We start from the raw sequence: 12,374 nt of genomic DNA, 5'->3' as shown, positions 1-12,374 counted from the left end.
AGTAGCAAGTTCAAGGAAACCAAGGTCATATCAGCCAAGAATCTCCTTACCAGTCACTGAGATGTGTTTTTATCTTTAAAGATAGTATTTTTATTTTTTGCAGGTTTGAACTCATGCTATTTCCCATATGACAGCACAGACAGCAGACTGCCAGGAGGTCAGCAAATAGATGCCTATTTTGTAACCAAGAAAGCACAATACCTTGTGTTTCAATAAAAGATTGCAAGTCTATAAAAAACACTCATTTCCTTTCAAATGGAAGAGATAACTGCAAGAACTGAAAGATCTTTCCACCCTACCTGTTTGCGGCCTTCTTCAAACAATAATTAATCTTTCAGAAAACAGTACACACATTTTTTCCAGGCTGCCAAAAATTGTGGCTTAATAGAGGAATTAAATAATAAGCAAGAAAAAAAAGGTCTTACTTTTTTTGAAAAAGTATTGACTTACCTCTCCAAGTTTTTCCAATTTGATGTAGGTTTCCATTTTCCCAAACCCAATTTCTGACTACAATGAAAGCAAATAATTAATTATAAATTTAGCATTTAATCTCAAAATCAATTCCTCTCTTCCTCAATATCTGAATCTCTGCTGCTCTAAAAAGTGTCTTAGAATAGAAAAATCTGATTATAATAAAATTTGTGAATATCTGTCAAGTTTTAAAATATATCTGTGTTGGAACGTTCAAAGGTTCAAAACATCAAGAGTTCCCAGTTTATATTGTCAACCCATCTTTTATATAGATCAGCTAACATTCTGCCATGAAAAAAATTTTGTTTTATTTTAAGACCTTGAAATTGTAAGATACCACAAGCATTTTAGGATACTAAAGAATCTTATAAAAGGTGACTTTCAATTTTCTTTTTAACAAAACTGCAAAATAAATAATTTTCCTACATATTGTTCTTCACCAATCTACAAATTCCCTTGGAAGGCCTGCAATCAACAAAATACTATTTGTTTCTGGTTTTCCAAAGGAAATACAATGAAAAAGATAGCTGAAAGTCACACTCTGTTATGATACAGAAAATGGCCAACATGGAAGAAGAAATCTAGGTCTAATTCTGCAACAGGCCCCTACTCCTCCATCCCCTAAATAAAAAGATTTTAAAATGAGTTCTCATATCCATTGCTTTTAAATCTTGAATTTGCTTGGCTATTTTGTTTGGAGTCAATGAATGAGGTAGATGGAATGTGGTATACACCCAAATATGTAATGGAAACTCCATATTTAAAAGCTAAAATCAAATAAAACAAAAAAACTGACTCAAAAGATTTAGGAAAAAAGAAAAAAACATAAATATGGGAAGTAAGGGACTGAGAGAACAAAAATAGAAAAAAAGGGAAACAACCAAAACAGGGCAATAAGAATTTTCTTAAAACTGCTTTCCAGTAACCTTTTCTAGATCATGGTAAAAGCAGTAATAATCTAGAGAAATGTTCACTTTTTGCTTAGAGTGATGTTGATGCCCTTAAGTAAAAAGAAGCCAGTGAAAGGGAAAAAAGTTTTTTTATATTAATCTCAGTTCACAAACATGAATAAATTATGCTGAATCATTAAATACTATTTTTAGTCCAACTCTGGAGGTCCAAATACGCAATTTTTCTAGAAGTGTTGAATAAAATTAAAATGGTACTTGATGAGTTGACCTGGCATCTCTCACCACTTTGAACAATAGAATAAAATGCCCCAAGTTGAATGGCTGAAAAAAGCAGAGGCTCCTCCTTTTGTTATGATGACATATACCATATTAAAAACCATATGGAAAATTGCATTGATGTCAAACAGTATTTGATTCAATTTTGTTACACTAATAAAAATTTTGGTCACAGGTGATATTATTGAATGACTAGAAAACTGCTGCTTCTTGCATTACATAACTTTTTTCTATATATGAATATTTTTCACAAAAGAATGAAATAAAAAATTAAGTTTTGGAACAATCACACACCATCTGTTGTCATCAATACCTATGCAGAATAGCATAGTTAAACTATAACAGACAACACTTTCCAAATACAATTGAAGTAGGGAAAGTGTGGCAAACAACCCACTTTCTGGTACATGACAGCCTGAATCTGAATAAACTTTTAGTTTATTTATGTTTTACCTATACATGATCTTGAATAAATGATACTTTTTAAAAAGACTAATTGCCAAGGTCACAGGAACAATGATACAATGCATTTATTTTCTTTTAACTACCTGGAATTCAGATGCTTAAATTCACAAATATGGGACTATTGCAATTTTGCCATGAATTTCAAGTGTTAGTTCATATTTTTTATGGAAGAAAAAAATAAACTGAGAATGAATGGAAACCATTATGAACAAAACAACAAATAACCCTAAAAAATTAAAAAGTCATAATCCATGTCAATGAGAAGCACATGGAAAAATATGACTGTATGATTGGAACTTCTTAGCAGCAGGCAAATTTTCTTATTCATCTTTTTATATTAAGTGAGTGAATACTAGTAAGACATCAAATACACTTTGGTGACTATGATAAAATGCTTGAAGTTTACTTTAAAGAGTATGTAGATGTCCCTGAATGTAAGAATTTATCTCTGTGGATCTCTTCTCCTTATCTGAGTAAATCAGACAAAATAAGTTAGTACGAGGTTCCTTGTTCATGCTTGTATATGCAGGAAAATAAGGGGTTTATGTTAAATTCTGAACTTCCAAAGGAGGACATACAAATCAGCTATGGTTGTTATTGTTTTTACAAATTAGTTTTTATATAATAAATAAATTAATACAATTTATAAATTTAAAATCAATTAATATTGGCTATAAGAACTTTCCATACCCATTACCTTATAAACATTTTGAGAAATTAATAATTTGTATTTTGTAAAGTGTATCCCAAATAAGTCAAGTAATTTGCCCAAGGTCACATGTAATTATTTCTGAATTGGAAAAGTCAGAACTAGCACTTATGAACCTTACGAATGGAAGTTTACCTAGAACTCCTTGTCTCAGGGAATACATCTCTACCTATAGAACTTTACAAAAATAATGCTTCCTTTCCCCACCCTTCCCTTCGAATAAAAAGACCAAAGCATCACTCCTGAGATAATCCTGCAAAAGATGCCTGAATTTAATCATGAGGAAACAGAAAAAGCCTAAACAAGGGAAAAAATAAAATAAAATAAAATAAAGAGTATGTAGATGGAATACAAATTAAAGACTGTAAAGATAAAAATGTTATAGAGATTAGCATATCATATAAAGTATATAAGTTTATAATGGTTTTATCAAAAGTTTAATACAAAAAGTCTTCAGAGACTGACATCTAGTAACACATGAATATGCTAAAAGTCTACTTTTAAAAAAAGGAAAGTAAATAATGTAGTATAATTATGAAGTTAAATTTAAATTTGAATAATCAGTCTATAAAATAAACAGTGCTGTTGACATCCACCCATGCAGGCAGGCAGAAAATTAACACAAAAGGAACAAACCAGTTAATTGTTGGTCATAACTCAGTTCAAAGAGTAAAACACACTCCCCCACCCCAATTAGTAATTTCCAATCTTAAGGATTTTATAATTAATTACATCCAAATGTTACCTACTGAATCTTAAATGGAATTTTTAGAAATTTTGCTTGCATCTTATCTGCTGAACATGACAAGATTAACAATAGAAATAATGACTAGCTTGTTGACATGCTCTCCTACAGAAATTATTCAGAGCACAGAGGACAAAGCCATTTATTCAACATTTACCAAGCCCAATGCTAGGTGCTAGGGATACAATGAAGAAGATAGAAACGAATCCTGCTTTCATGAACTCACAATCTAGAGTGGGCTCCATCTTAGATTATTTTAGAATATTTTAAAAGTTTAAAATTTTGTACATCCAGAAATAATAGCTAAAGAAGTGGCACAATAAGCTTTGTATTTTAATAATTATAAAAAGCCTTTAATTTAACCTAATTCTGCTTTCCAGACAAAGATAATTTTTTCATGATACTTCACTGTTCCAGGAGAATACCTGGCTTATTGACAGTCCCAAGCAAATTCCTGTTCAGATGGCTCCCCTTCAGCATAACCTCATGGAAATTTTAAAATAAGCAAAAAAAAAAAAAAAAAAAAACCTTAAATAATTTATAATAGCTTTCCTATAATTCAGTAACTTTTAAGTGGTATCAAGAGTTATGGAGACTTCTTAATTACATTGGATTTGTGCATCACAGTTCTAAAGATGTATTAACATGCTGGCAATGTAGTTTTAATTGAGCTTCAAAACAAAGTATGTACAGAGGTTCTATAGACGTCTTTCTAAAAGTGTGTGTGTGTGTATGTATGTGTGTGTGTATAAGACGGACCAGGACAAGCGAGAGGGAGGTTTTTCAAACACACATTTCTCTCCTCGTGAGAATTACAAAGTTTAAGTTATTGATAAAAATGTGTTTTATCCTTTAGATATGTTGGGGCAGGAGGGAGGGGACAGGGAGGCAGAAAAGAGATTGAGAACTTCTATTTTACTCATTTTGTGTTACAAAAATTATCATTTTGACACTACCTTAATCCTACATACAATGTATCAAAATTAAATTAAGTTGTGGGTGGACTTTAAACCTAACTTCTATGCCCCATAATGTATTTATTATTTCTAAAAGACTTGATACCCTATTTCTCACCTACTCCTAGAAATAAGAAAGGACTGCATATGGTATCTCTTGATAAAGCCATGAATGAGGGAATCCAAGCACTTATTGTTTAGTAAAGAAAAGACTTAAAATGTACATGACTTGTAATTATAATGAGATGAATTTTCATATACAGACTTTCATTTTATTATAGTTATATTTAACACTTTCACAAAACATCCACTGGGTATGCCATGATTTTAAGTGTAACAAAGCTCTAGTGAATCCTGACTATATCTGCGTGTAGTCTTTCCTATCGGTCTAAATTTTAACTAAATAATTGAAAATTTTTTCAGGTTTAGAATTAGACGATTTATCAACCATACATGAATATGATAAATTACACTTAACCAATCCAACAATCAATATTTTTTAACATGAGATATGGCAACTAAATATAATGTGGCATCCTGGATGTGTTCTTGGAACAGGGGAAGGACATTAGTGAAAAACCAATGAAATATGAATACAGTGTGGAGTTCAGCTAATAGTAATGGACCAATGTGGGTTCATTAGTTGTGACAAATGCTCTAAAGTAATACAAGATGTTAATAATGGGGGAAACTGGCTATGTACTATATGGGATCTCTCTATACATCTCAGCAATTTTTCTGTAAATAAAAAACTATTCTAAAATAAAAGGTTTATTTAAATAAAAAGTCAATGAGAAGGATTTAGTTAAAAGAGGAAGACACTACAGTACATGAATGTATAGAGATAATAGGTATTCTACACATCCTAAGAAGATGGGTTAGAAGGACAACTTCTCATTAATAAAAGAAGGAAAGAAAAGAAGGGTTGTAGGTGATAGTATAGTACTGAGTGTCCATTTGAGGGTTGATGATCATGAATTTATAGTAGAATCAATCAGCCCTTCTGTATGACTTTCTCCAGTATAAATAAATTCTGTGACTTGTTCTTAATTCCTACCCAACTGAAGATTTTGTTATTTTAACTATTTATTACATATTGCTATTGGGAAATAGAAAAACAATATATTAAAAGTTTTATACTTTTAGAAAGACAAGGCTAAAATTTTATATTTGAACTCCTTTAAAAAAATTTACCTTTAGATAAACAGAGATATTATCTATGGAAACATGAGCTCTAATACATGTGAAGAATATTTTTTTTTCCAACCTCTGACCTTCACCTCCATGCCAACCACCACTTTCAAATATAAACCTTTTTGATAAATACAAATTTCTATTTTGAAGAATAGTTTTCTAAAACATTTAGAATGAAAATGTGCTTTGGTAAGGTAATGAATAATGAAAAGGTAATGAATAATGGAATCGATCACTGGAAACCAAAACACAGCTGTATGATTAATCTGAAATCTGTTAAGTCATTTTAGAGTCAAAAAACAAGAGAGGTGAGGAGGAATACCCGAGCCCAACAAAAAACTCCAGTCACTGAACATTCGTAAGAGGGCACCGTCTTCCTTAATTTCATAGAGACTGCAAAAGACTACTCTTCAATAAAAGCTTTAAGAATTACACGGAGATTACATCATACTTTGTCTCGGTTTGAACATTCAATAACTCCAAATTTTACCATCCCTGATGAAAACTAATAGGCAAGGAAAATTTTGACTGGGCAATCAATGACAAAATTATTCCAATGAAAAATGTCTTGGGCAGTAATCCAAAAATATGATCATCCTAAACCTATACTAAAATCAAGTTGATGTTACACTTTTATTATATTATATATTAGTGAATATCATATAACAATTCTTTAGATTATCCAACCAAAACAGAAGTTTTTGGTGAATAAAAATATCCATGTAAAATGGGATAAAACAATTGCTAGTAACCCAGGAGTCATCAAAAGCTCCTCCCTCAGACACAATGTTCAACTGGGTACCAGATCTATTTTATCTCTAGATGATTCCTAGGCTCTATGTTCCGCTTTCCATTTCCACTATAACTACCAGGTCATCCCCATATTTAAATAAATTCCTAATTCATCTCCCTGCCTCTAACCTTTCTTTTCTCTGATTCACTGTTCACACTTTTCCTACACCTACTGTTAGGAAACAGAAATGTGATCATGTCAGCCCTTTTTAAAATGAATACCTTTGATATCCTCCCATTACTTGGGATGAAGTCCACACTCCTTGGCTGTGGTCATCTAAGGCATTTTCAGTCTGGACCCACCCTATCCTTTCCAGTCCTGTTTTTAATATTACTACACATTTACATTTTACATCAGTTATAATTTCTCCAACAAAACATATACATTCATACATCTGGATTTTAATACATGAAAACTTCCTCTGCTTAGAACACCCTCGTACCCAATGTCAGCCCAAAAAATTCCTATTCACCGTTCTATGGCCAGTTCAAGTACTATCTCCTTTGATTGTGCATAGTACTTTATATATTTCCTCTACTACCGGACTACAGTCATCATTCTGCATTATATTTATTATATGTCTCCTTGTCTAGAATTTGAGATCCTTGAAAGAAGAGTCCATTTGGAATAAAAGAGCACAGATTTGGAGACAGCTCTAAGTTTAAATCCAAACCATGAAAATTCTTAGCCATGTGGCTTTAAACATAACTTACCAAAACCACAGAAGAAAAAGAAGCTACGAATAATCAAATATTTAAGAAACTGAATTATTCTTAAAAATATTCATTGTAAGTTATAAGTTGAATTCATTATTTAAAGTTTCTCATTAATATACAATGCAAAAATCCAAGATGCCAAAACCAAAAGTGGCAGATGACATAATTATTTTCATAGAAAATCAAAAAGAATCTATAGACAACTATTAGAATTAACATATCAATATAACAAGGTTGTTTAATACAAACAAGGTCATTATAAAAAATAAACTGTATTTCATGTCATTATCAAAAAATATAGTGAAATTTTAAGAATGATATAATTTAAAATACCACTAAAAATCAGAAAATTTCTAACAAAAGTTGTATAAAACTCTACACCGAAAATTACAAAACATTACTGAGAGAAATCAAAGGCAATCAAAATAAATGGAGGGCGGGGGGTGTTACACATGGGTTGAAGCCTCAATACTGCAAAGCATTAATTCTCCCTAAATTTATGAACAGATTTAAATACAAACCCAATCCAAGTACAGTACCAGGTGGTGTTTTTGTGAAACTGAAATGCTAATCCTAAAATTTATACAGCAATACAGAGGGTCAAGAATAGCCATGGCAATCTTAAAGAATAAAAAACTGGAGAACCTAAACCATCAGATATTAAGACCTATTATAAAGCTATAACAAATAAGGCGTGGTGAAAAGACGGACAAACTGAGCAATGGAAAGAAGAGTCCAAAAAGAGATCCTCACATATACAATCACCTGAATCTATGTCAAAGGTAACATTGCAACAGGGAAAGCTGTCCTTCCAATAAATGGTGCTGGGTCAATTGCTACATACTGGGAGAAGATACTTGTAACATATAAAACTAGCAAAGGAACCTTATCCAGAATGCATAAAGAATTCCTGTAAATCAGTAAGAAAAAGGCAGAGAATCCAACAGAAAATAGACAACAGACTTGAACAGTTCTTCACAAAAGAGGCTATCTAAATGACCAGTAAACATACAAAAGGGTGTTTTACTTAGTCATCAGGGAAATGCAAAATAAAATAACTACACATTCACCAGAAAAGTTAAAATACAATTTTTCAAAAAGGCAACAAAATCAAGAATTGGCAGGAAGAACAAACAGGACCATCATACATTGCTGGTGAGAGTGTAAACTGGTACAACCACTTAGGAAAACTATTTGATATTATCTTGGAAAGCTGATCACATACATACCATATAAGCCAACAATTCCACTCCTAGTATACACCTAACAGAAATAATTATACATGTTAACCAAACGACACATAGAAAAATAGTGATAGAAGTACTACTTGATAGCCCAAAACTGAAAACAACTCCAATGTCTATCAACAGGAAAACAGATAAAAGTGTAGTACACTCATACAATGGAATACTATGCAACAATGGGAACAAATGAACTACAACAACATGAATGAAAACTCACAAGAACACTGAGCAACAGAAGCCAACCACAAAAAAAACATATATTGTATACATATTGAAATATATACTGTATAATAGAGATAGAAAGATACAAACTTTATATAACTACTATATATTAAAAATGCATTTTAATACATTTATATATCCATGACTATATAAAGTTTTAAAAATTTAAGAAAATTCAGAAAAGAATATCAAAATCATTTTAAAAATAAGAATGTGTATATGAATGAGGATAAAAAAGTCCTTCCGGATATTAAAACATACTACAAAAAGAATACATACAACATGAATGTGTGACACGTGGGTAAAGCTAATCTATGGTTTTAGAAGACAGGGATAATGGCTACAGTCAACAAAGTAGGAGGGAGGAGTGAATAGAAAGGTGGCAGGAGGTAGCTTCTGCAAATTTTGAAATGCTCTTTTATTGATCTGAGACTGGTTATACAGGTATGTTAATGCTGCAAAAATTCACTGAGTTATACAATTATGGTTTGCCTACTTTTCTGTATATCTAGTATATATCGAACACATATTCTATACATCTAGCATTTATCAATAAAACTTATCAAAAAATAAAATTTACCCAAAAAAATGCATGTTTAAAAGCTTAAGGATGGAAAATTATCAAATTCAGAAGGCAATGTAATCAAATTTAGTTATCTGAAAGTCACATATAAAAATTAACTTAATGGAAGCAACCAAGTGTCCATCAACAGATGAATGGATAAACAAAATATGGTATATACATATAATGGAATATTATTCCATTGTAAAAAGGAATAAAGTCCTGACACATGTGACAACACGGATGAAGTGAAATAAGCCAGACATAAAAGGAAAAATATTGTATGATATCCCAGATATGGACTGATTATAATAAGCAAATTCACAGAGTTAGAATCTAGAATGTAAGATACCAGGGGATACACTGGGGTTAGATTTAGGTTGATTGTAAAGGTTTGGATATGGATGATGGTGATGTTAGCACATTATTGTGAGTGTAATTAATAGCACTGAATTATACAGGTGAATGTGGTTAAGAGGGGAAACTTTAAGTCATCCAAGTTATTAGAATAAAAATTAAAAGATAAAACAGGACTGAATAACACAGTGAACCCTATTCTAGACAATGGACTACAGTTTAAGGTACAGATATAAGAATTTTCTTTTATGAATTAAAACAACTGCATGACACTAGCACAAGGTGTTACTAATAGGGTGCTATATGGTAAAAAATACACCTAATGTAAACTATGGATGATAGTTAACGGTACTATTTCAATTTTCTATCAACTGTAAAAAAGGTAACTACTGTTAAAAAAAACAGTACAATACAAAAAAGTGCTATCATCAGTTATAACAAATGCCAAATGTTCCACACCAATGCAAGGTATTGGTGGGGGGTGGTGTATGGGAATCCTGTACTTTATGCATGATTTGTCTACAAACTCACAACTTCTCTGATGAAAAAATTAATTTAAAAAAAATTATGTGTTTACATCTAGAAAATCACACAAGCAGATCTCATGGTATACATATAGGGGACTAAAAACTTACTAAGGAAGCTCTACGAGACCGTCGGCTCATTGGTTGATCAAATGGTGGACTGTTTATTTGCAACTTCTCAAGATATCCATCAGGTATTCTGATATCTGCAGGCAGTGATAACCGCTTATTTAAATCCTAAAAAAATAGATTTACAGGTAATTACAAATAGAAAAGATAGAGGCATTTGACTTTTGAATTCATGGGCTCTGTGATTTTCTTAGTGACAAATAATTGAAAAGCGTTACTGCAGTTGCAAAGTTATCTGCATTGATCTTATGTATTATGCAGAATGCAAAAATATTTACTAAAAGCAAAGGCATACCATGTAGCTTTACAGAAATGGTCCAGTCCAACCCAGTTATTTCTGAGCCCTTCTGTGGGTAAATTCAACTTCTAATTTACTTTGACCTTATTATACCATTTGGTAGGAATAAGTAAAGACTACCATAAAACACAATCTATTTAAACAACTAAGCAAAGAGATACTGTGTGATTCTGTTTGCAACACAACAGAAAAGAACTGAAATACTTTATTACTGAGTAACTTATGTAAATGGAAAGAAGTAAGTAAAAGGCATTTCTATTTCATTACACTGATCTGAGATAAACATGAAAGGGAAAATTACTCCTATCATGACTTCAAGAAATATAAATCCTATAAAAAGAAATCCCTCCCATTCATAATACTACCTAAATCATTAACAGAATGGAGATGTATACAAACTACAGAAATACTGAGCAATATATGACAAGTATAGAAACATACCATGTTCCCAAATGGCAGTACTAAATACTGAAAAGATACTGGTTCTCCTCATATTAGTTTTTTATTTTACATAACTCCAAACAAATCCCACTATTATTATTCTTGGAACAAAACAAAATGTCTAAAATCTATCTAGAAAAATAAACAGAAAATAATATCAACAGCATTCTAAATTAAATAAGAGTGTATGTGTGTATTGTGTGTGTGGGAGGGAGGTGAGAAAGAAGTCTTGCCAGATTTTAAAATACACTATTAAAAGATTAAAAGAATATAATCAAGCATGTGTCACTGGGAGTGGAGGGGAGAAATAAGTATAGTTTATTGAAAGAATAAGAAAGTGCAGATATAGATACTAACATTAAATGAAACCTTTAAAACATATGATAAAGAATATCATGTATATGAAGAAAAAAGAAAGAATATTAGTTTTATTTTTTCTTACTGTGTCATACTTCATACATAGTGATAGGAACGACTTCAAGAGTTGAAAATGTTAGTCATTCAGAAAACTGATATTGTTTTCCATAACTCATTCAGAAGCATACTTTTAATTATGAAGATACAGATTCTCTAAGCAACACTAAAAAAATTACAATTTGAAAACATCTTCAATTTTTTTGAGAAAAGAATCTACAAAATAGACTGAAATTATAATCAACTTCTATCTTTGAGGTTGTATCATAACACTGATAAGTAAAAAGAAATGAACTTTTCATGCTTTTACATGGAGGAATAACTTACATGTGTTATAGGGATTAGTAGGTACTGATGATCCACAGAGAAAATTATACTCCTATTTATAATATAAAACAAGGGGGGAGGGGAAGCTGGTGCTTGTTTTATTTTTATCTTTTAAAATCTGAATAAAAAAATCAATATAAAATAAAATAGGAAATACCCAGATGAATTGCCAAAAAATATAACCAAAATCTTATTTTTGGAAAAGAAGACTTTATTATTATTTTTTTTTTAAGTGTTTAAAGAAATTTTATTGGTGGTGCAAAGAGTATAGTGTTAACACTAGAAGACAGCAGATTTTTCAGAAATGGTGTTTACAAGATGTTTTCCAAGGGTCATCCAAATTAATTTTTATCTTCTTCATAATCATGTGGATGATAAGAACCTTTTAAAATCTTTGGGTGTTTGGGACCAACAAGGACTCTGTAACTTTATATTTTAAAGAATCCTGATTTCAATTTTGCGGGCATTTTTCACTTCATGAACCCATTTCTAGTAGTAGTAGCAGGCAATGTAGATACAAATCAAAGACCGAAGCTAACAGCATGAACCTTTGCCATAGGATCTTTGTGAGCAGTTGTGCGTGAAGATGATTCCCAAAGCCCTTTACAGATACAAAGGTC

The 12,374-nt window shown here is 31.3% G+C and overlaps 1 protein-coding gene across 1 annotated transcript in view; it reads right to left on the bottom strand.

Moving 5' to 3' along the window:
• CDK17 (cyclin dependent kinase 17) overlaps positions 1–12,374 on the bottom strand; it is a 134,714-nt gene that overhangs the window by 26,209 nt on the left and 96,131 nt on the right. Inside the window, exons 5-6 of the mRNA XM_037845732.1 lie at positions 10,257–10,382; positions 451–507 (exon numbers count right to left, since the gene is read on the bottom strand). Coding sequence (XP_037701660.1) covers positions 451–507; positions 10,257–10,382 — 183 coding nt within the window. The remainder of the gene's footprint in view (positions 1–450; positions 508–10,256; positions 10,383–12,374) is intronic.

This window comes from Choloepus didactylus, chromosome 8 (assembly GCF_015220235.1).
Source record: "Choloepus didactylus isolate mChoDid1 chromosome 8, mChoDid1.pri, whole genome shotgun sequence".
Taxonomy (NCBI): domain Eukaryota; kingdom Metazoa; phylum Chordata; class Mammalia; order Pilosa; family Megalonychidae; genus Choloepus; species Choloepus didactylus.
Note: the sequence above shows the minus strand (reverse complement) of the source record. Positions and strands in the feature narration are given on the sequence as shown.